Below are 25499 nucleotides of genomic sequence, written 5' to 3'. Positions count from 1 at the left end.
TTGGAGTACAATCTTCACGTACTTCTTCTCAGTTTACCGATGGCTTCATTTCATCCTGGTCTTTTGGGACTCTAAAGGGCTGTGCCGTTGAACATGGGGTTTCTTGTGGCTATGGCTACCGCTCTGCAGTTTTCTATATTGCAGGCCTTGTTCAGCGGGGATTCCTACTTCTGATTTCCGAAATATGGGGTATCGGTTCAGATGGTACCACTATTTCTTTCTAGGGTGGTGTCATCCTTTCTTTTATGTCACGCTCACCTTTCCTTCCTTCTTACTTGGAGGAAAAATTGGGAGCAGTGCTTTTGTTCACTGCATTTTTTGGTAAGAGCGTAGCGTTCTCTGCGAGCTAGATTTCTAACAACTTTTAGTTGTTTATATCTCTTTTTTGTATTCTTCAAGGGACGCCTCAAACATATGGTGGCGTCCGACGCCTCCACCGCTCGATGAGTCCAGGAGGACATTCTTTATGCTTGCTTGTTGGCAGGTAAGCGGTTGGTGAAAGAACTTCATGACCATTCTGCTGGAGTGATGGCTGCTTCTTTGGCTCGGCCCAGAGGTTTTTTCCTTGGAGGAGATTTGTCTCGCGGCTAATTGGTCTTCCGAGAGTGCTTTCTCTCCGCATTTCTGCTTGGATGTGGGGGCGCATGCGGTAGGGGCGTTTTGTGCTTCGGTTGTTACGGAGGTGGCGTTTGCTTCCCACCCAGATTGAGGATTGCTTTGCTACATCCCATTGATCTCTGGATTCATCTGCTGCTGCTGCTAGGGAAGGAAAAATTATGTTCTTACTTGTTAATTTTCTTTCCCTTAGACACAGCAGATGAATCCAGAGCCCCACCCTTTCTGGATATTGTCTCTCGGTGTTTTCTTTTGCAACTTTCGCAGTTGGTTATTGTGGCAGGTTGTTTTCTGTGTTATTGCATTTTGAGATTTGTTATGGGAAAAAGTATTTTTTACAGGCTATGCCTATTGTTGGTTACGGATGCTTGGACAAGGAGCTATACTGGATAAACAGGAGGAGTGCCAGCCAATAGGACCACCTGTTAATCAGTTTCTCTATCTCCGCCTGCTGGTAGATGTGAGATATCCCATTGGTCTCTGGATTCATCTGCTGCGTCTAAGGGAAAGAAAATTAACAGGTAAGAACATAATTTTTCCTTCTGTGTATGAACCCAGGACTTGTGTTCTGTTAATCTAGCTTTAATGGAGCGAGTGGTGCGACCTATGTATAACTTGGGGCACTGGATCAAATAGATTACATGCATTGAATTACAATCTGTTATGTATCTAGATTGATGATTTTACCAGTGCTCGTGTGCACCCATGTCTCACCAGGTAATGCAAACTGGCACCACTGGCACTGACCACAAGGGGAGTGACACCCTTGTATTTTTGGAGCTATTTCTCTCAAGATAGTATGATTGACAATTTCGCCTATATTTTTGCCTCTTTTAAAGGAGCATATAGGGCTCTCTCCTACCATGGGGTTTGCCAACTTCACTATATGCCAGTGCTTTAAAATTATTTGGTTAGTTTTATGGGCATGGGCGGAGTATTTCTGAATGAATGTTACCACTTCCATGGAATCCCTATTATGGTGATCATATTGTAACAATAACTCCCACTGGGCATATTTAGCCCTTAGATATGCCCTCTGCACAACCCCGCTGATTGAAGGGTTTTTTCATGACTTTAGCCGGATCCCAAATTCATCCAGAGAGTAGCAGATTCTTTCAAGGCGAAAGAATTGGCTTATAGGGAGACTCCTTTTTAGACCCATAGGATTTAAACTATGGAAACATAACAGACTGTTCCTATCTGTGGGTTTTCGATAGATAGTTGTCAACAACAAATGATGGTGCTTCATGATCTTTATATCCCAAAACACAATTTCTTTGGATTGGATTGTCGCTGTGAATTTGATGTTCGTATCAATTTGGTTCAGCCAGTCCACAAAGGTCTTTAATTCATCTAAAGAGAGAAGACCAAATGAAAAAAAAGTCATCAAGTAATCTCTTTCAAATGATAACATGCTGGAATGCCTCAGCTTTATAGATATGTTCCTCCTAAAGAGAAGCCATAATATAATGTGGCCAATGAAGGTACCAAGGATGCTCCCATGGCAATGCCATGCATCTGCTGATAGAAATGATGAAAAATGTAGCCAATATCTGAGGGCATGCTGATTGCTTGTTGAATATCTCCTGCAATAGCAACAAAGCTTGGTCCACAGGACTCATTGTGTACAATGTAGTAACATCCAGTGTTACCAAAGTCCACCAATATTCCTTTGGTGTGGCAGATGGTTCCATCCAGGGTAGAGCTCCTTTGATTGTGTGTTTCTTGGAGATGGTAGTTCTACTTTAACCCATCCTTCAGTTCCTTGGGGGATGGTGAACCGCTTTGCTTGGTATCTCCTTTCTACTTTCTCTTCCCCGTCCTGTCCTACTGAGGACTGCTTTGCCTCTTCACCATCCTGTCCTACTGAAGACTGCTTTGCTACATCCTGCTCATCTCTGGAGTCATCTGCTGCTGATGACAAGGAAGGAAATATTATGTCTTACTTGATAACTTTCTTTCCTTCAGTCACAGCAGAATCCAGAGTCCTGCCCTTTTATGTTTCTTTTTTTTTTCTTTAGGCTCTCCTTTTGCTTCCTCAGGATTGGTCCTGTGGGCCGATTTGATTGGAGTAGTTGTCAACTAGCAGAAGGGAATCCTCAGCCAACTTGCTCTTCATGTTTGTCCTGCTACTTTGTTATGAGGAACTAGTGTTTAAGCCCGTTACATTAATGGGTACTAGTAAAGCCTCCTTCCCTCACATGTCCCCTGTTTTCAGCCCCAGCTCCAGCTCCAAACTCATCTCCCCCCAGCCCTCTTTTTTCACCAGCAGCATTTCCCTCCCCACCCCATTTCCCTGTGCAGCAGCATTTCACTCCCCCACCCCACTTCCCTGTGCAGCAGCACCTCTTCCGTGCTCCCCCTGTCCCTAGAAGACAAACTCACCGAGCACGTCCGCCGTCTGGTGCCGGGTCACGAAGCAGGCGTTGTCCCCGTAGCATATGCCGTCCGCGGAAGAGGAGCAGAGCGCGGGGAAGAGGGAGGGTTAGCCTGTTAGAGCCGGTTCCTGCGCATTTGCCGTGAGGTGAGCCAACCCAACGCCATCTTCCACTTTCGACGTCGTGTTCCGGACTCAGTAGCCGGGGAGCCAGGCCCCCTATGCCCACGCTCCGTTAATATTCAGATGCCATCTCTCTGTCTCGCAGCGGGTTTGCCGGCTCCGGCCAGACAAAGTTCATTTTTTAGTTCAAAGCCAACGCTGCGTCTCCTCTCTCGATCCCCGCAAGAGTCGGAAGTCTTCTCCGACTCTGGTGAGGTTTGATAGAGGAGCCGCAGCGGGGGCTTTAAACAAAAAAATGAACTTTGTGTGGCTGGAGCCGGCAAGCCCGCTGCAAGACAGAGAGATGTGTGGTAAGCGCGCATGCGCACTCTGCTAGCCACGGAGCTACAGATCAGGCAACACGGCATTAAGAGTGCGCATGCACGCTTAGCGTTTTATTATTATAGATACTGGCTTACCAGGATTATACCATTCTGATATATGACAGAACTCTGCTTTTGTGTTGTCTATTTCCACCTGCTGGTGGATGGACATAACCCACTTGTCTCTGGATTCATCTACTGTGCCTAAAGGAAAGGAAATGATTAGGTAAGACATTTTTTTCCTTCTCTGGAATTCTTTTGCTGGTGGAATGGAAGGGAGCTTGATTTCAATCCCTATTTCTCTGAATAAGTATGGAGATGACAGGTTAGTTGCTTAAGGGTGTATATGCTGTGGAAACTTTCTGATCAATGCTTAACCACTGGAGACCTATGCTCACCTCTGTTTTGAAAGAAAGTGAAGAAGCTAAGTGAGTGTCAGGCCATTGGTTCAGGATAAATGTGGGCTAGACATCCTTGGAGCAGTAATGGAAGGATAGGGACGCTTCTGCTATCATTCCCAAATTATGGATCTTTCCCAAGAACCAGCCTAAAGTACTTCTGTCCTGTATTCCAGACACATTGATCGCAGTTCTGGAGCGAGACACTTTGGGGATTCGGGAAATCCGTTTGTTCAATGCAGTGGTTCGCTGGTCTGAAGCAGAGTGCCAGCGTCAGCAGTACCAAGTGACACCAGAAAATAAACGGAAAGTTCTGGGAAAAGCGCTTTCTCTCATTCGCTTCCCGCTCATGACTATAGAAGAGTTTGCAGCAGGTAACTAATGAACCCATCTCTTTCCCCACTCCCACCAAATATTTCAGAAACATAGAACTAGTTCTAGTCTAAATCTGTAATTATCTGGAGTGGTTTCTAGTTGTTACAGGCATTATAGTAAAGCATGGATCTCCAACAATAACTTTTTTTCTGATATTTAGGGGTATCTATCGAAATTATTATTTTTTTTAACTTAGACCATTTTTGCATATAAAAAGAGCATCTGGAACACCACAGATTTGTGTCCAAGAGACATTTTAAGATGAATTTAACTAAAAAAAAATTGTTTCACTGGACATATTGTGGAGTCTGACAGAATCTTATAAAACTTTAAAAAAAATTTGGGGGGGGGCTTGCATATGGAAAATATTAGTCCTTGGAATTTGTAAATGATTAAGTCACAAAAGCCTCATTTTATAAGCAACTATATTTTTTGCAAAATAATTTTGATAACAGCAAAGGGTAGCTGCATATATTAAAGCTGGGGCATATAATGCTATGTAATATTAATCTCCTTATTAGAATTGTTAACATTTTATTTCAAGAAGAGCAGATATTTACAGAGATCTTTTTCTGGGAGTCAGGGAAAGCCATTTTGCATGTGGCCCACACTAGGGGCTGCCATAAAAGCAGCTTCCAAAGGTGGATTTTGATGGACTTTGGTCTCCTGTAGCCTTCTGTGAGGACATAAGTGACTGGCTTAACCTGAATCTTTTGCTTTCCTTTGTAGGTCCTGCTCAGTCAGGTATTCTCACTGACCGTGAAGTAGTTAGTCTCTTCCTCCACTTCACCGTAAACCCTAAACCACGCGTGGAGTTCATTGACAGACCTCGCTGCTGCCTGAGAGGAAAGGAGTGCAGTATCAACCGTTTTCAACAGGTGGAGAGCCGCTGGGGTTACAGTGGGACCAGTGACAGGATAAGGTGCGGCTCTATGTAGGAGAATCTCTCCCGGACCCATTTTGTGAAATTTCACTTTGATATGGAGTAGAGATAAAACAATTAGAACCTGGAATGAATTGTTCATTTCAGTCTACCTTCTTTACCCAGCTATTCTCATTATATGGGAATTCGCTCTTATTTTTGGAGTGATTTTTGCATAGACAAGGTCAGGAGAGGTACAGCTAACTACAGAATTAACATTAGATGTTGTTCGGTATTTTAATTGCTCAGCTGGATTAAATTGGCTAGTAGTGCCACATCCACCAGGGGATATCATGCAAACCTCAGCATAAGCACATTTGGACCAAGTCTGTGTATATTTTACAGTGTATGTACAATTTTATAAACCACAGCTACAATGAAGGAAGCCCTATATTCAAAGGGGGCAGAGACATCTGAGGTCACATGCATATGGGATGCTTATAGACTCTGGTTCTGGTTCTTAGATGCGCATTTCCACTCCTTGGTGATTTTTCATTTGGGGCACAGGTACTGTTTTGGTGGGATCTGCTGCTTCCTTCTCTTCTGTCTTATCTTTGCAACCTAAATATTTTTCACTTTAAATCCTGCAGGTTTTCAGTAAACAGAAGGATATTTGTGGTTGGGTTTGGACTATATGGATCGATCCATGGGCCAACAGATTACCAAGTAAACATACAGGTACAAGGAGAGCAAAGCTTCCTGTTCTGGGGTTTGGGGCAAAGAATCACGAATTTAATATGCCACCTGTCTGTGGTACAACCAAAGCAGTTTACATGTATTATATGCAGGTACTTTCTTTGTCCCTAGTGAGCTTACAATCTAAGTTTCATTTATAAGAACATAAGAGTTGCCGTACTGGGACAGACTGAAGTTCTATTGAGCCCAGTATCCTGTTTCCAATAGTAGCCAATTCAGGCCACAAGTACCTGGCAAGATCCCAATGAATAAAACAAATTTTTATGCTTCTTATCCTAGGAATTAGCAGTGGATTTCTTCATCCATTAACAAGAAAACATTCAGGTGATACAGAAAAAGTATATAAGCTTTTACAAATATAGGGTCAGATTCACAAAATGCACTGATTGTGTCCCGACCAGTTTGAAATCGTACCCCGACCCGATTCACTAACCTTGTGCCCAATCATTCTCCCACCCAATCTGCTCATGCAAATGAGGGGAAATGGTATGCTAAGTAGGAAGTCATCGATTCGCTAAACAGAACAGGAAACATCGATTGGGTTTGCTGATCCAAAATGAAGGGGCTGCTGAAGACCAATCACTTACTGTCCTAGCCAACTCTCCTGCTCTCTGCCGCCCTGAAATCCCAGTATCAAGGTTACAAAACAACCCTCAAAATAAAAAATAAAACTGTACATTATTCCTCATATATTCTGCAAAAAGTGCATTGCGAGCATATGGTTTTAATCCGCGGGTTAAAAGTGTGTTCTGTTCCATAAACTGGCTGCAGCGTGTTCTGTTCCATTAAATTGAAATGTTCACTCAACTAAACTGCAGCCATCCCTTCCCCTTTGTTTTGACCTTGCTTGTGCAGAGAGCAAGTGCATGCGCGAATCGCATCTACAGCCAACCAGGATGGTCTGTGCATGCGTCGCAATCGCTTTGCAGAGATCCGTGGGATTGCTGTGGGGCGTGACTCCACTTGTGGCTTCACCTCCGCACGTCCAGCCCAATGACCGGTTCAGGTCTTACCCCCAGTTCCAGTGGGTGCCCATTTACGAGCTTATAGCCGGGGTGGGCTGAGATCACAACAGATCAGTGGGTCCTAGAGGTGATTCGGGATGGCTATGCTCTCGGGTTTTACTGGCCCTTACCAGATCGTTCCTCTCTTCTTAAAAACCGGAGAGATCCCGGAAGATTGGAAAATAGCAAATGTCACGCCCATCTTCAAGAAGGGCGCAAGGGGGGACCCGGGAAACTACAGGCCGGTGAGCCTGACTTCAGTTCCGGGAAAGATGATGGAGGCACTGATTAAAGACGGCATTTGTGAGCACATCGAAAAAAATGGGCAGCTAAAACCAAGTCAACATGGCTTCTGTAAGGGTAGGTCATGCCTCACAAACTTATTGTACTTCTTTGAGGGAGTGAACAGCCAGGTGGATAAAGGGGAATCTATAGACATCATTTACCTTGACTTCCAAAAAGCCTTCGACAAGGTGCCACACAAGAGACTGCTTAAAAAGATATGGAACCACGGGGTACAAGGGGAGGTCCACCGATGGATCAAAATCTGGCTGGCAAACAGGAAGCAGAGGGTTGGCGTAAAGGGCCACTACTCAGACTGGAAAGGGGTCACGAGCGGAGTTCCGCAGGGGTCAGTGCTGGGACCGCTCTTGTTCAATATCTACATAAATGACCTAGAGGCGGGAACAAAGTGTGAAGTCATTAAATTTGCAGATGACACCAAACTATACAGCAGGGCTCAAACCAAGGAAGACTGCGAGGAGCTCCAAAAAGATCTAACGCAGCTGGAAAAGTGGGCCGAAAAATGGCAGATGAGCTTCAACGTGGGAAAATGCAAGGTCATGCACGTGGGGAAAAAGAACCAGATGTTCACATACAAAATGGGGGGAACACCACTAGGGGTTAGTAACCTGGAGAGAGACCTGGGAGTGATGGTGGACGCAACACTGAAGGCATCGGCGCAATGCGCCACAGCCTCTAGGAAAGCAAACAGAATGCTGGGTATCATTAAGAGGGGTATTACGACCAGGACGAAGGAAGTTATCATGCCGCTGTATCGTGCAATGGTACGGCCGCATCTGGAGTACTGTGTCCAGTACTGGTCGCCATACCTCAAGAAGGACATGGCGGTACTTGAGGGAGTACAAAGAAGAGCAACCAAACTGATAAAGGGAATGGAAAATCTCCCATATACCGACAGATTGAAGCAGTTGGGACTTTTCTCCCTGGAGAAGCGAAGACTTAGAGGAGACATGATAGAAACCTTCAAGATCCTGAAGGGCATAGAAAAAGTAGACAGAGACAGATTTTTCAAATTAAGGGGCACCACAAGTACAAGGGGGCATTGGGGGAAATTGAAAGGGGACAGGTTTAGAACAAACGCTAGGAAGTACTTTTTCACTCAGAGGGTGGTAGATACATGGAACGCGCTTCCAGAGGCTGTTGTGGACAAGAAAACACTAAATGGATTCAAAGAAGGTTTGGATAGATTCCTAGAAGAAAAAGGGATTGGGGGTACAGATAGGTATAGACCATTGCTCAGGCAATGGGCCTGATGGGCCACCACGGGAGCGGACCGCTGAGCAGGATGGACCTATGGTCTGCCTCAGCGGAGGCAACTTCTTATGTTCTTATGTTCTCATTGTCAGGCAACTTGGAAGAAGCGGGTGTTTCATTAGATGCTACAAAGGTTGCTGGAACTCAAAGCAGTAGTCCCAGTGCCTCCTCAGGAGATTTGCACCGGCAGGAACTCCATTTACTTTGTGGAGCCCAAGAAAGAGGGGTCTCTTCAGCCTATTTTGGATCTGTCAACAGGGCACTCTGGATTCTGTCTTTTTTTGCATGGTGAACCTGAAGTCCGTGATTCTTGCTGTTCAGCCTGGGGAATTTCTGACTTCTTTCGACCTGATGGAGGCCTTACCTGTGTGTTCTGATTTTGGCCTCCTATCAGCAATTTCTTTGTTTTGTGATTTGGGAAAGCACTATCAATTTTGTGTGTTTTTCTTTTGGTCTGGCCACGGCTTCGCGGACTTTCACCAAGGTTATGGTGGTAGTGGCAGCAATGGCCTTATGCAAGTAATGAATGTATGAGGAAGTAACCCTTTAGAACTATGCTGCTTGGAGGGTAATCTGATATCCCATTGGCACTTTAAATGTTTTTCTATGCGATTGGACTGTTTCATTCTCTGTAACATTTCTAATCATTGTAAATCGCATAGAACTCATGGTCCTGTGGTATATAAACTGTTATTATTATTATGCAAGGAGGGCATTCTGGTTCATCCCTATCTGGACGACTGGTTGATTCAAGTAAAGTCTTTTCAGGAGATCCTAGGTCCATGGCTTGGGTAGTGGAGTTTCTGCAGTCACTGGGATGGGTTGTCAACCTTTCCAAAAGCCGGTTGACTCCATCTCAGTGCTTGGAGTATCTCTGCGTTCTCTTTGACACCTGCCTGGGGAGGGTCTTCCTTCCCGAGGCCCATGGGTTGAAATTGCAGTTGCAGATTCTCTCCCTGATTGGGTTGTCGTTGCCCTCGGGCGCAGGATTTTCTGCAGGTCTTGAGGTCAATGGTGGCCTTCCTGGAAGTGGTCAGGCGGGCCCAGGCTCACATATGCCCCCTTTAGTATGCTCTTCTTCAGTGGTGGTCTCCGCAAATGCACGATCTGGAATCTCCAGTCCCTCTTCGGGAGTTGGCACGGACGCCAGTCTCCTTGGGGAGCCAAATGTCTTAGTTGCTTGACTCAGGGTAGCTGGTTGCCAGTGGAGGCTTCCTGGTCAATCAATATTCTAGAGACCAGAGCCATTCAGTTGGCGTTCAGGGTTCTCCCCAGAAATTTTTTCCGGCCAGGTGGCATAAAAAAGTAGCCGGGTGGGGTGGGACGGGGAAATTTGGTGGTGGAAAAAATTAAATGTGCACTATTTTTATTAATTAATTATTATTAATTATTTTCCAACGCTCAATATGACTTCCTTTTAACTTCTGGCCAGTATCAAACCTTCTATTTCTTTCAAAATTACCATACTTGAGATAGTTGGTATTCAACCAACTTCAAAATTCATGTTGAATCAGTTAATGGTTTGCATCCTGTGATAGCAATTCTGCCACAACAAATGCACTGTAGCCCATAGGAATTGAATGGACTATGGTGCATTTGCCATGGGAGAATCGCTACTGTGGCTTTGTAAAAGGGGCCCTTACTAAGTGAACTCCATAGTCGCCTAGACTAGTGTTTCTTAACTTCTTCAAGCCAAGTACACCCTAAGTCTAACAAATACCAACCAAGTACCCCAACCCAAGCTCTGACCCTGACCCCACCCCCATTATAATAGTACTAATTGTAATGCAATTTCTTCCATTCATTTTTCATGTACACACAATATACCGTAATCTTAATTCATAATGGTAATCACAAAATTAAAACAAAACAAAGCACAATGTACGCTGAGAAAATATTAATCATCATTATATTTGGGAGGGGGGTGTTTAAAGAGGTCAAGGCAGATATGCAATCAGTAACAACTGTAGAAATAGACAAATTTAGTACAAAATATAGAGAGCAGATTATAAATTCTCAAAACTGACACATTTTGATCTCTAAATTGAAAATAAAATCATTTTTCCTACCTTTGTTGTCTGGTGATTTAATTAGCTTCTGGTTGGACTTCTTTCTGACTGTGCATCCAACATTTCTTTCTTTTTGCCTCCTGCATGCTTCTTCTCCGGACCTCATTCCTTTCCCCTACCAACATCTCTCTCTGTCTCTCCATGAGTCCAGCTTTTCTTCCTCTCTTTTCCACCCCTATTAACAACATGTCTCCCTCTCTCTCCTTCCTCTGTTATGATCTTTCATCTCTCTGTTCTTCCTCAGGGACTCTCCCCCTCTGTCTCTTCTGTCTGCACCTCCCATAGTCCAGCATCTGCCTCCTGTCTTTCCTCTTTGGTCCAGGTCTCTCTCTCTGTCTTTCTTCTGCTTACAAACACCCCCTCCCCAATGTCTAGCATTTGTTCTCCTTTCTTCTGGGTCTTTTTCTGCCTTCCTCACTCCCTCCTTGGTCCAGAATCTTTCTCTCTTTTTCTCTCTTTATCCTTCTCTCTCTCTCTCTCTCTCTCTTTCTTTCTTTCTCTCTTTCTCTCTCTCTCTTTCTTTCTTTCTCTCTTTCTTTCTTTCTTTCTTTCTTTCTTTCTTTCTTTCTTTCTTTCTTTCTTTCTTTCTTTCTTTCTTTCTTTCTTTCTTTCTTTCTTTCTTTCTTTCTTTCTTCTTTCTTTCTTTCTTTCTTTCTTTCTTTCTCTCTCTCTCTCTCTCTCTCTCTCTATCTTCCTCCTGCTAACATTTTGAGTCATCCCACCTTTGCAGCAGGGGAGGGAATGAGAGAGAGAGGGAGACATGTTGCCAATGGGGGGCAGAGGAAAAAGGAAGAAAAGTTGGACTTGTAGAGGAACTCCAGAAATACATTCACAGATTCACAATACAGGTTATCCAGATAGAAAGGGAGAACTATATTAACCTATTACAATTAGGTAAAAGAAAGTCAACAAAATAGATGGGCAGAGATGATATACTTTCGTACGTCTAAGCCAGGGGTCCTCAAACTTTTTAAACAGGGGGCCAGTTCACTGTCCCTCAGACCGTTGAAGGGAGACTATAGTTTTAAAAAACCGCAAAAAAAAAAAAAGCCCTACTAACTGCAAAATAAAATAAAAATAGACCTAACTTAAAAACAAAATAAATCCTAACTTGTTCTTACCTCCGGTCCTCAGGCAGCAGCAGGCTCTGCACAGGCAAGCTCGTGACTCGTCTGATCACACCCAAGACTGAGAGGAGGAGTCGAGAGACAGAGAGAAGGGGGGAGTCGGAGAGTTCGGTGCACATTCCACACATGCGCACTGCGGGCCCAGGACGAGTTGCCTGCTAAGCAGGACAAGCAGCAGCGGCAAAAACACCCGGCGGGCCGGATAAATGTTTTCGGAGGGTCACATGTGGCCCGCAGGCCATAGTTTGAGGACCCCTGGTCTAAGCAATGGCTAGTGATGAAAGCTTTCAGGATTACTGCTGAAACAGTACAATAATACTGGAACTTTTAGGCCTTTAAGCTCTCTCCACCCAAATACTTTATTGAGCTGCCTTTAAGAACAAACATTTAGAGCCTCAAGACAAGAGGAATATCGAGTACAAATTGAAGATGAGTCCCAGCCTTTCATACCCACTAATTTTCTACACTAAAGCCTCCTGATGAAGATACTAATAAGTGGAGACTCGGGACACAGCCTTCTCTACCTCAAAGTACTTGTGGTCCTTGTGGCAGTGCATTCTACGGGGAGAGAAGTGGAAGACGGCTGGCCCCACATCCCACCGCTCTCCTCCGGTTGTGGTTGTGCTGCGGCCGGTTCCCTCTTTTCTGCTGAAGGTCATTTCTCCTTTTCCTATCAACCAGTCCATTGCCCTTCTGGCCTTGGGTAGTCCGAAGGGCTCTTTAGAGCAGAGGCAGTTGCGCAGATTGGATGTCCGTAGGATCCTTCACGCTTATGTTCAGTGGACCCAGGAGTTCCTTCAATTGGACTGTCTTTTTGTTCTTATTGCAGGTCCTCGTAAAGGGGATGGCGAGATTGCTTTGCTGGTTCTCCCACCGCCCATCCCGCCCAATGACTTCTTACCGGCACCTCCCTTGGCTCCAGTGGGCGCTTGGTTGCGAGACTTTTCCAGGAGTGAGCCAAAATCACAACGAATCAGTGGGTCCTGGAGGTGATTCGGGGTGGTTATGCTCTGGAGTTTTCCCGCTCCTTGTCAGGTCACTTTCTCGCTTGTCAGGCAGCATGGAAGAAGCAGGCCTTTTGCCAGACACTTCAAAGATTGCTAGATCTCAAAGTGGCAGTGTCTGTGCCTCCACAGGAGTGTGGCACTGGCCGGTATTCAGTTTACTTCGTGGTGCCCAAGAAAGAGGGGACTTTTTGGTCCATCTTGGATCTGAAGGGGATCAGCAGGACTCTACGAGTTTGTCTTTTTGCATGGAGACCCTGAGATCGGTCATGCTGGTGGTTCAGCTGGGGGAATTTCTGATCTCTCTTGATCTGACAATGTCTACTTGCATGTTTCAATTTGCACCGCCCAACGGCGGTTCCTTTGTTTTGTGATCTTGGGATGGCACTATCATTTTTGTGCACTTTCTTTTGGTCTGGCCACGGCTCTGCAGACATTCAAAATTATGGTGGTCAATGTGGCAGCCTTGTACAAGGAGGGCATTCTGGACGACTGGTTGATCCGAACAAAGTCTTTTCAGGAGAGTTCCTGAGTTGAGGCTCGGGTTGTGGAGTTCTTGCAGTTGCTGGGATGTGTAGTCAACCTGTCCAAGAGCTGGTTGGCTCTGTCTCAGCGCCTGGAGTCCCTTAGGGTTCTTTTCGTCACCAGTTTGGGGAAGTTCTTCCTGCCAGAGGCCTGAGTGGTCAAGTTGCAGTTGCAGATTTGTCTTCTGATGGCTTCCTAGTGGTCTCGGGCGCAAGATTTTTCTCCAGGTCTTGGGGTCGACGGCGGCTTTCCTGGACATGGTTTGCTGGGCTCGAGCTTGCATGCGCCCACTTCAGCATGCTCTACTTCTGCGGTGGTCGCCCCAGGTGTAAAATTTGGACTCTTCTGTTCCTCTTCGGGGGTTAGTTCATCACAGTCTCCGTCGGTGGCTACAGTCTTCCAATCTGGTGCAGGGAGTGAGTTTGGTTCAGCCCCAGTGGACAGTGCTTCTCACAGACACCAGTCTTCTCAGTTGGGGAGCTCAGTGTCTTGGTCGCTTGGCTCAGGGTAACTGGTCTCTGGAGGAAGAGTCTTGGTCGATCAATGTTCTGGAGAACAGAGCCATCCGACTGGCATTACCAGCGTTCCAGATGTTGTTGATGGGCAATTCTGGTATAGGCAGAGACTCATCTCAGTCCCGCAGCCTTCGAGTTGATTATGCAGTCTTGGGGGCCACCGATCATGTGCTTGATGGCCATGAATGTCAATGCCAAAGTACCACGGTTTTTCAGTCGGTGCCTGGATGTTCAGGCCGAGGGGCTGGATGCTCTTGGTACAGCCTTGGCCGACAGGGGGTCTCCTGTTCATGTTTCCTTCGTGGCCGATGGTGGGCAAAGTCCTTTGCATTGCTTGACACCCCAACCGCATGATCCTGGTGGCTCTGAACTAGCCCAGGCAGGTCTGGTTCGTCTTCTCGTGGCAGATCCTCTTCCGCTGCCCCTCTTGCCCAACCTTCTGACTCAGGGCCCCATTCCGATGTTTGATCGGGTCCCTTTTGTCTTATGGCTTGGCTCTTGAGAGGGAATGCCTAGGGAAGAATGCTTATCCCAGGACAAGCAGGCAGCATTTTCTCACATGTGGGTGACGTCATCTATGGGAGCCCTGGTACAGACACTTGAAAAGTGCATCTCCACTTTAAGAAATTTTAGAAAGTTTGCGATAGCCTGACGTAAGTGTGCGGCTCCTCAGTTCTTAGTTTTCTGCGGTGCTAAGAAGTCTTGGGTAGCTGGCAGGGGTCTTCGGAACAGAGGCAGTTATGCAAGTTGGATGTCGGGTCCTTCGCTCTTATGTTCAGCGGACCCAGGAGTTCCGAAGTTGGATCATCTTTTGTCCTTGTAAGGGGGATGACGCTTCTAAGGCTACCATTACGTGCTGGATCAAAAAGACTTTTGCATCCACTTATCTTCTTCAGAAGAAGCCTGTTCTGGATTTTCTCAAGGCTCATTCCACTCGGGGTCAGGCAGCTTCTTGGGCTGAGTCTTCTCTGGTGCCTCCAGTGGATATCTGTAAGGCCGCAGTTTGGTTTTCTCTGCATACATTTGTGCGACACTACCATGTGGACGTCTAGGCGCATTAGGACACGGTGAACGTGTTCTGTTGGCGGCCCGGAACACGCTCACTGAACACCGCATCCCGACGCGCCTGGACGTCCACACAGTAGTTGAAAATGGTAGCCTTGGAAGCACCAACCCCTTACGAGGACCTGCTAAGAGGACAAAAAGATGATCTGATTTTCGGAACTCCTGGGCCCGCTGAACATAAGAGTGAAGGACCCGACCCGAAACACATCCAACTTGCGCAACTGCCTCTGTTCTGAAGAGCCCTCCCGGTTACCCAAGACTGGGAGGACCACAGACTGATTGACATGAAAAGGCAAGACCACCTTTGGCAGAAAGGAAGGAACAGGCCGTAGCACCGCCCGTTCCCTAGAAAACTCCAGGGAGGGAGGCCTACAAGAGAGAGTTTGCAGCTCAGAAACGCACCCATGATGGGTACTGCTTTGGTACGTCCCATCAGTGAACTGTACCGGTCTGGAGAGATGCTAAAGAAGGAGAAATTAGGTTCTTACCTGCTAATTTTCTTTCTTTTAGACTCTGTAGACTGGTACAGTCCCCACTCTGTACAGTCCCCACTCTGTCTGTCTGTTGTTCTTATGGGATTTGCGTGAAGAGTGAGTTTTTTCTGCAAGTTCTAGTATTTTTATAGGGTTGGGGAGATAAAAGGAACAGAGGCTTTGGCTCAGCAGGCGAGCTGTGGGACCGTTTTGCTGAAGGAGCTTCTTCTATGCAATTTCCAACAGTATTGCTCTATGTTAGTTGTTACTCCTGCTAGGAATGTTGTTACTGTTATAATTAGTATTTTTTAGTTCTGTTTGGCTATTTGGCAGACTGGTTAGACTAGAGCAGTGGCCTCAAACTCAAACCCTCTACAGGGCCACATTTTGGATTTGTAGGTACTTGGAGGGCCTCAGAAAAAAAATAGTTAATGTCTTTCTTATTAAAGACATGACAATTTTACATGAGGTAAAACTCTTTATAGTTTATAAATCTTTCCTTTTAGTTAAGTCTTAATAATAATATTGTAATTTATAGCTAAAGAAACATGTGATCAAGAAACTGTTTTATTTTACTTTTGTGATTATGATAAACATACTGAGGACCTCAAAATAGTACCTGGCGGGCCGCAAGTTTGAGACCTCTGGACTAGAGGGAAGCACAACTATTAGTATTACAGCCAAAGTTTTGTCTCGGATTTCACCTGCTGGTCATAGTGAGCTTTTACCCATCAGTCTGGAAAATTAGAAGAATTTCTCCTTCCTGTGCCTTTTAGCTGTGCTTTATAATGATATGATAGTAATTTTTAAATGCTAGCCTATGAACTGCAACAGAGACTTTCTATGTTAAGAAAAAACTATCCCTTAAACTCCCTTGTTAAATGAGCAGAGTATTTAAAATAAAGTCCCTGAGTTTATCTATATAACTCTCCCTTTCCCCAAATTTGCAAACAATTTCCTAGCAGTCTTACCAGTGAAGATCTCTCTCTGGAAGTCCACTTGCAGCACCTCTTCTGGATTGAGATGGAAAATCAGCCCTGCCCTACTTTTGTGCTGCTTGTTTCTTGACGATTCACAATGGAAATAATGTGTCTGTAGGTATATAATCTGGTTATATCTTACAGCAGTTGGCAAATTCTTTGAATTCTATGAGTGTTGGAGTTGTTACCGCCATGGTCGGCATTAAAAACTGCGCTACGTTTTTGTGTAAGAGGGGTTAAATAATATGCAAGTAACCTGTGTGTAAAATAAAAATGTACTATCAGAGGAGAGCATGCCAGATGCAGCTATATTTTTGCAGAGAAAGTACTCGCAGCTGCATGTGCTAAGACAATTCTGTAGTCCAGCATTTATTGTCTGTTCTAGCACGTCTCCTTCTCAGCTCCTCAGCCTTATTTTGTTTTTTGAAAAGGATGGGACCCCCCCCTTCCACGAAGAAAGTTGTAGGCCCTGTATGCTCACAGTAAAGAAAATAAATTCCTGTTTATTATTTTAAATTACAATAACACATACACAAGATTGAAAGAAAATAAAACTAAAAACGCAAAATAATTTTAATAACATAATGTAATGTGCCACATTAAAAAAAAACCCAACAACTTTCTAATGCTGACTGCAGAGGAATGAGCTAAACTTCTCATTAAACCTTGCATGAGAACCTGGCACTTGACTTCTTTGCCTTTGAGTTTAATAGCTAATACCTTCATTACCATGGGATTTAAATGAGCTATGCACTGTCTTCTGCCACAGTCTTTGCACATAGCTGCCATGTACAATTAATTTGTAACAAGGCACCCACAGTAGTAAAAAATTGTGTGCAGAAACCTAGCACACTACATCGAACCTTTATAGCCTGCAGTAGTGAGACTGGCCATAGCAATTTTTTAAAATCTATGGCTTTTGTACCAAATTTAAGAGGAAAAGTACAGAAGTATCTTTTGCAGGTTGCTGCAGATACATATTTTGTGGAAATAATGCACAGAAGCTTGAAAATTGCCTCTCTCTTTCCAGTTCTGCATTGGGAAGGATTAAAAATACATAGACTGGGGCATTACATGTAACTCTAGGCAGAGGGAGGGTGATTCAGAGATGGTGTACATGTTTCAAAAGACTGAGACAGAAGTTTGAGTTTTCACAAACAAAACATAACACTGCTTAGTAAGGTCTATTTATACTCGTACAAAGAGAAAGAAAACCACATTCAGATAATTTGTAATATTCACATGTAGTTCTTTCTCTTCCCCGTTCAACCTGCAGAACTACAGGGATACGTTTCATTTGTACTTGCCTAGGTTTTTTAATGGGTAATTTTTTCAGTACCATCTTTTCAAAGTTAAAACGTGTAACCTGCATATCTTGCTAGTGGGTGGTTTGGTGAAGATTTTCCCCAATCTATCCATATCTGTCTTCCAACTAATTCTTTCTATGGAGCTGCTTTTCAGCTGTCTATACTGTGTTCATGCTTTCAGGAAGGTCACTATGCCATCTGGCTGGGCTTCTAATTACAATCAGTACATTGAATTCATAATGGTGAAAATGGCTAACGAAGAAGCTTCTGTCCACAGCAATACTGAAAGAGAAAAGGGACAGTGTAGGATTTTGATACCTACAGCTAAATTTTAGAAAAAAAATGATTTTTGCTCTGTTTCTAGCTGTTCTGCTAATCTGTATTGTAGATTATCCACACTGACAGCAATACAATCTTGGGGCAGAATGACACAGGATTTAGCTGCGATGGATCTTCCAATACCTTCCGGGTCATGTTTAAAGAGCCAGTGGAGATTTTACCTAATATAAACTACACAGCCTGTGCTACACTAAAGGTACTCTTCCCTACCCCCTTCTAATCTGGTCATTTTTAACCCACTTAATTCCTACATTAGGTCCAAAGCGGTTTACAGCAAGAGAGATTATAAAATAAGCAATTGTAAAGAGAATAATCACTTAAGATATTTTGCAAAAAGATATGTTTTCTAAAAAGCTTATAAAATGTTTGAATTTAACATAGAGTGGAAAACCGTTCCAAACATGCACTACTTGGAAAGAAAAAAGTTTCAAGAAATGTTTTCATTAGCATGTGTTTTAAAAGAAGGAAAGTTTTTTTAATAGCAGTAAACGTAAACATCTTGAGATGTATAAAGGATCATGGATTTAATATACTGCCTTTCTGTGGTACAACCAAAGCATATTACATGCATACAAAATCTTAAACGCCAAACAAGATAACTGAAAATCAATACAAGCACAAAGAGGTAGCTAGTGCAGGAAGCTGGCAGGCCTGGAGCATGTGCAGATGCTCAAGGTCCTGGTCCAATGTAATAACTGTCAGTGGTAGCCGGCCAGAGTTTATTTTCATTGGTATGAACGGCTAGCTATATGATAGCTCTCTGGTTAATAGCCCTGGAGGATAGTCCCAGATGGTGGCCTTAGAAGTGGGCATGACCTTCCTGGTAGGCACTTTGGATGATCTCAAGAGCATCAACTACAAGTATGGTCATTTTGGTAATGTTTCGCCATTTTTTCCTTAGTAATATCTAACACCCAGTTCCTCAACTAAAGCTAGGCTAAGCAAACTTCGCATCAATGAGAAGTTGCTTGAGGATGTAGAGAAGTTAGTTAAAGTTAGTTAGTTAAAGTTAGTTAAAGTTAGTTAAAGTTAGTTAAAGTTAGAGAAGTTAGTTAAAGTTTGAATGAGTCCAGCATGTCTAGACTTACCCTAGGACAAGCAGGCACCATATTCTCACATATGTGTGTTGTCATCCATGGAGCCTGGTACGAACAATATGAAAAGTGAACTGTCATTTTAAGTTTCAAGAAACTTCGCAACTGCCTGCACCATGCATGATGTGGCAGTGACCTCGCACAGTGCAATAGAAACCCTGTGCCAAGTACCCAGCAAGTCCCTATTCCCTCCACAGAACCTAGATTTAAACCAGAAACATTGCTGTACAGAAAACTACAAGTCCCTAGAGCCTCTAGATTTATCCACTACATATGTGACAGGGACTCTTGGGCTACGCCGGTGTGACCCACCTGGGGCCCATGCCACAAGAAATAAATGTTTGTGAGCTGGACTTTGCCAGTGACTCCCACGCCCACGTGTGTGCTCTGGCTTTGCTCTTTTAACTTAACTGAATGCACAAAATAAAGTTCACCTCACTAAGTTTCAAACAAAACCAGTTCTCAGTTTAATTTATGTGTGTTCACAAACTAAAATTCATGTCAGATGGCAAAAATGATCAGTTCTTAACAAAATAAGTCTTGTGCATTAATGCTTTCAACAGTTCAAATAAGAAAATACTTTCCAGGCTCTGGCAACCTTACAAACTTTGCCATAAACAGAAAAAAACCCTAAAACTAATAGGGTTTTTTTCCTCATACACAGTGCTAAGGCAGCAGCCCCGCCCTGGGCTTGCTGGTAGCTCTGCTTTCCAGGAGAGAAAAAAAAAACGTAATCCAAAACAAAGATATTATCCCAGGACAAGCAGGCAGCCTATTCTCAACATATGGGTGACGTTATCCACGGAGCCCGGATGCGGACAGCTTCACAAGCAGACTTACTTGAAGAACTTTTAGAAAGTTTGCGACTGCCGCACCACGCATGCGCGAGTGCCTTCCTGCCCGGTGCAGGGCATGCGTCTCCTTAGTTCTCAGTTTTCTGCGGAGCCAAGAAGTCCTATTTTGACGCTCTGCACTAGACTCAGTTCTACTTTGTGCCTTCTCTTATCACGGCTTGTGTTTTATTTCTTTACAGGGTTGCTGTGTTTTCTTGCACATTTTATTTATTTATTTTTTTTAAAGACTTAATTTGATTTTTCTTTTCTGTCACGGTGGGGCCTGCCTTGTGGTCTCAGCCTGCGGGCTTCAATCTCGCTGAGGCTATTTCTCCATTTATGTCCCGGCCGGTCACAGGCTTCAAGAAGTGTAGCCGTTGCCAGCACGCGATCTTCCTCACTGACCCACATAAGTAGTGTGTTCAGTGTTTGGGACCTGACTATCATCCGGAGTCTTGTGCCCACTGTGCTACCCTTCAACCTCGAGCCCTCAAACGTCGTCTAATTCAGGTGGAAAAACTCTCTTTGGTGGTATGGATCCACTTTTCCCGGTCTTGACATCGACCTCGAATCCGATCAAGCTTCTCACTGGGGTTCCGCCTTCTGCCTCGACCTTAATCAAACCCTCCTCATTTGGCGGGTCCTCGTCCTTGAGCAAATCTTCTAAGTCTTCTCCTGATGAGATGCTTGCCTCGCTGCCTCCCTCAGGTCAGGTATCATCAGTAGTTATCAAGCTGCTCAAGAAGCTTGTCTCCAAATCAAAGTCATTCTTCCTCCTCTTCCTTGGAGACTATAGCCACACCAAATGTACCAGATCCTCAAGTCTCGGTGTCATATTTGGAGGCTATGATCGAGACCATTTTGGATCGTCAGTTTGATAATATGCTTGCCAAACATACTCCTGCCTTGACTCTGCTTCCTGCAGTCCAGTCTGAGCACTTAGCACTATCACAAGGAGTCAAGTTCTTGGCAGTGTCTCGAGCTGAAGTTCCTCACTCTATACAAGGAGTCACGTCCTTGGCAGTACCTCAACAGGATTCTACACACTCTATGCAAGGAGTCGAGTCTTTGTGAGTGTCTCATCTAGAGCCTCAGCACGTTTCTCAAGGAGTCCAGTCCTTGGCAATGCCTTGAGATACCTTGACACAAGGAGTTCAATGCCTTTTGGTGTCTCGATCTTGATCTCCAGGCTCCAGCCCTCCTTCCTTGCATAAGGTGTCGCCTTTTCTGAGGGATAGGGTGAAGACTCCTCGACAGTGAGACCTGCCTAGTTCAAGGCACAGCTCTCCACATCAGTCGAGACATCCATCGAGGCATCCATCAAAGCTCAGATCCTCTTCTCGAAACAGGCCTTGTTTCTCCAGGCCTCGAGACTCTTCGAGGCCTCCAACTCCGAAGTTGAGGACACCACCTCCAGAGCTTTACACCTATACTTCTCCTGCGAGGGATTCTATCCATTCTCTCAGTGAATCATCTATACCTGCATATTCAGATCTCAGGTATCAATACTCCAGAGAAGCTTCACCTTTGTTCTCTGCCTTGCGAGGCACCTCGAAAGTCACCTTCTTCTCCTCGAGGTCAACCTTCCTTGGAGCAGATATCTTTTTCTTCTTTCCTACGTCAATTGAGTAAGGACCTCAATATTACTTTGGACTCTGATTCTAAATACTCTACGGAGTATTTAGAGGAAATGGGTATGTCTCAAACTTTCAAGCGGAATCTTGAAACACCTTATTCCATTCCTGCTGTACTAGGAAAGCTGGAATCTTGTTACAGGATGGTCCACTGCAAGGGCTTCAAGAAATCTTAGTTATCCCATCAGTCCCTTCTCGTGGAGTCTTCTCTGAAAAGGACCAATCCTGCCAAAGTTTATGCCACTGTCCCTCCTGGAAGAGAGGGCAAGACCATGGACAAGTTTGGTCGATGTCTGTATCTAAATTCTTTTATGGCAACTAGAGTTTTGAATTACAATTTTGTTTTCATTTCTTATTTCAAGCATTTGCTTGACGCACTGCCTGAATATTTTAAATATATTCCTCAACACCATCTTTCAGGTTTTCAGCATGCAATTACCACTCTGACTCAACTCCGCATGCATCTCCTGCAATCTTCCTATGATGCATTTGAGTTTCCTCGAGGGTCACTGCCTTTTCAGTGGCAATGCGCTGGCTTGCCTGACTCCGCACTGTAGACATGGACCCCAATCTTCAAGATTGTCTGGCCAACATCCCTTGCCAGGGCAATGAATTGTTTGATGACTCCATTGAGGCAGCTACTAAACGATTGTCTGAACATGAGAAATCGTTTGCTTCCATCATTCGTCCTAAGCCTAAGCCTGCTACCTCTAAAGGCTTCAAGCCTCTTCCATCTTATCAAAAGCTCCTTATACACAAGCGCTTCCTAAGAAACAACAACAGCAGCAGCAAAGGCAGCAAAAATCTCACTCCTGCTGCGCCTAAGGCCTTTCAACCTTTTTGACCATCTAATACAGAGCATAACCTCCATCGTTTTGCCTCTGTTCTCTCCTCTTCCCATTGGAGGTCATCTCCATCATTTTTTTTTTTTATAATTTTATCTTTATTTGATTTTTAAATAAGTACAACAATACGATATTAGTACCTCCAATATTTCTATTAATAAACAAATAATCAAAAAGGAAGTACAGAATAATTCAAATTTTCTATTGGGTCAACATAATATTTTAAAGAAAAAAAAGAATTTAATTAACATAGTCCTCAATCATAAGAGAGAGGAAACATAGAGAAAAAGATCTTCCAGGAAAGATCACATATTGTTATTAGTAAAAGGAAATTAAGTGAAAACCTATGGCTCAAAACAACAGACTTGAATTATCCAAGAGTCACTATGGTGCAAACGAAATTCCTTTCCCTTCTAAAAAGAAACGTAACTGATCTGAATCATAAAAAATATATCTATTATTTTGAAATACAACAAAGCATTTACAAGGAAATCTTAACTGAAAAGAAGCTCCTAATGATACAACTTTTTCCCGATATGTAAGAAATTCCTTCCTTCTTGACTGAGTCCACTTTGAAACATCCGGATATATATATATATATATATTCTCTCTCCCAAAAAAGAAACTTGTTTCAAACCATAATACAATCTCAAAATCATTTCTTTATCCTGATGAAATACTAAAGATACTATTAGTGTAACTCATCCAGACAGTTCAAGACTTGATGATTCTAGAAGAGTTGATAAGTCTCGTTCAGTAGTTGTCTCAATCTCTTTTACTGGAGCGGGAGCTTAGACACCCACATCCACTCACATTGCCATCTTGTTTCCCCCCGTCTCCATCATTTTTACCACCGCTGGGAAATAATTACATCAGACCTCTGGGTGCTGTCTATCCTCAAGGAAGGATACTCTCTTTGTTTCCTTCAGATTCCACCAGATCTTCCTCCAAGAGTATCCTTCCAATTCATCGCAGACCACCCTTCTTCTTCAGGAAGCTCAAGCTCTGCTTCGTCTCCGTGCCATCGAGGAAGTTCCTTTGGAACAGCAGAGCAGGGGGTTTTACTCCCATTACTTCCTAATTCTGAAGAAGACGGGCGATCTGCGCCCTATCTTGGATCTCGGAGCACTCAACAAATTTTTAGTCAAAAACAAATTAGCATCCTTATATCCCCTTCTAGATCAGAATGATTGGTTATGTTCTCTAGATCTCAAAGAGGCTTACACTTGCATTCCCATTCATCCAGCTTCTCGACAGTTCCTCAGATTTCGGGTGGGAAATCTGCATTTCCAATACAGAGTGCTACCCTTCGGCCTAGCATCATCTCCAAGAGTTTTATCAAGTGCCTAGTTGTCGTAGCAGCAGCTCTGCAAAACCATGGTCTACAGATGTTCCATACCTAGACGACTTTCTCATCAAAGCTTCAACATCTCAAGGAGTTATTGTAGTGACCCAATGGGACTATTTGGTTCCTTCAAAGTGTGGGGTTTGAAATCAACTTTCCCAAGTCTCAGCTACAGCCCTCTCAAACTCTACAGTTCATTGGAGCTGTCTTGGACACTGTACAACTCGGAGCATTCCTTCCTCAGCAGCATCAGGATGCTCTCATTTACCTTTGTCACAAAGTGTCATGCCTCACTACACTGTCAACGAGACACATGATGGTTCTCCTAGGTCACATGGCCTCTACAGTTCATGTGACTCCTTTTGCCAGACTTCACCTCAGAATCCCTCAGTGGACCCTGGCATCCCAGTGGGCTCAGGCTTTCAACCCACTTTCTCAACACATCAGAGTGACTCCTTCGTTGGTGGATGCTCTCTTCCAATCTCTCCAGAGATTTACTGTTTCAAACGCCCCCTCATCAGAAGGTCCTCACAACAGATTCCTCGATGGTCTCCGTACTCAAGGCCATTGGTTCAGCACGGATTGTCAGTGTCACATCAATCTGTTGGAATAGCGATCTTCAGTGCTCTCAAAGCTTTTCAGCATCTTCTTCACGACCAGGTTGTCCTCATTCGGACAGACAACCAAGTCGCCATGTACTATATCAACAAGCAGGGAGGAACAGGATCTCTCCCTCTTTGTCAGGAAGCCCTGAAGGTTTGGAATTGGGCAATTCTTCACAACGCCTTCCTGAAAGCTGTCTACATTCAAGGAGAGAAAAACTGTCTGGCGGACAAATTGAGTCGTTTTTTGCAACTACATGAATGGCACTCAATTCCTCGCCTCTTCATCACATTTTTTCTCAGTGGGGAACCCCTCAGATAGATCTCTTTGTGTTTCTCCACAACAACAAACTGCCTTAGTTCTGCTCCAGGATTTACTCGCCTCACAGACTGGAGGCAGATGCTTTTCTGCTGGAATGGACAAATCAGTTCCTCTATGCATTCCCTCCATTCTCAAGACACTTGTCAAACTCAAACAGGAACATGCCATCATGATTCTGATAGCTCCTTGGTGGCCCAGGCAACCTTGGTACTCCCTTCTACTTCAACTCAGCAGCAGGGAGCCACTGCTTCTACCAGTTTTTCCCTCTCTGCTTAGACAGAGTCAGGGGTCTCTACTTCATCCCAACCTGCAGTCTCTACACCTGACAGCTTGGTACCTCTCAACTTAACTACCACTCTACAGTTTTCTCAATCTGTACAGGACCTTTTAGAGGCTTCTAGGAAGCCTGCTACTAGACAATGCTACAATCAGAAATGGACTAGATTTTCTGCTTGGTGCACTATTCATCACAAGAAGCCTCAATCTACCACTTTGTCTTCAGTTTTGGATTACCTGTTTCATTTGTCTCAATCAGGCCTCAAATCAACTTCCATTCGAGTCTTCCTCAGTGCAACTGCTGCTTTTCATCACCCTTTCTGCTCATCCTGTGGTTTCCAGATTTATGAAAGGTCTTTTCAATGTCAAACCACCTCTCAAACCTCCTCCATTGGTTTGAGATCTCAATGTTGTTCTTGCTCAATGTTGAAGCCTCCTTTGGAACCACTGGTTTTTGGCTCATCTCAAATATCTCACTTAGAAAGTGGTTTTTCTCATTGCTCTCATGTCTGCTCGCAGGGTCAGCAAGTTACAAGCTTTAGTTGCAGAGCCACCTTTCACAGTATTCCATCATGACAAGGTGGTCCTCCGTACTCGTCCTAAATTCTTCCCTAAAGAGGTTTCAGAATTTAATCTCAATCAATCCATTGTACTTCCAGTGTTTTTTCCTAAGCCTCATTCTCATCCTGGAGAAACAGCTTTTCATACTCTGGAC

The 25499-nt window shown here is 44.2% G+C and overlaps 1 protein-coding gene across 2 annotated transcripts in view; it reads left to right on the top strand.

Annotated features, from left to right (window-relative positions):
* The window catches only part of BTBD2 (BTB domain containing 2), an 84591-nt gene that overhangs the window by 38200 nt on the left and 20892 nt on the right, over window positions 1–25499 (top strand). Inside the window, exons 5-8 of one of the 2 annotated variants that reach the window (XM_033957036.1) lie at window positions 4052–4249; window positions 4980–5172; window positions 5763–5850; window positions 17883–18029. In XM_033957036.1, coding sequence (XP_033812927.1) covers window positions 4052–4249; window positions 4980–5172; window positions 5763–5850; window positions 17883–18029 — 626 coding nt within the window. The remainder of the gene's footprint in view (window positions 1–4051; window positions 4250–4979; window positions 5173–5762; window positions 5851–17882; window positions 18030–25499) is intronic. The other variant, XM_033957037.1, reaches the window with a different exon arrangement.

Source organism: Geotrypetes seraphini, chromosome 8 (assembly GCF_902459505.1).
Source record: "Geotrypetes seraphini chromosome 8, aGeoSer1.1, whole genome shotgun sequence".
NCBI lineage: Eukaryota > Metazoa > Chordata > Amphibia > Gymnophiona > Dermophiidae > Geotrypetes > Geotrypetes seraphini.
Note: the sequence above shows the minus strand (reverse complement) of the source record. Positions and strands in the feature narration are given on the sequence as shown.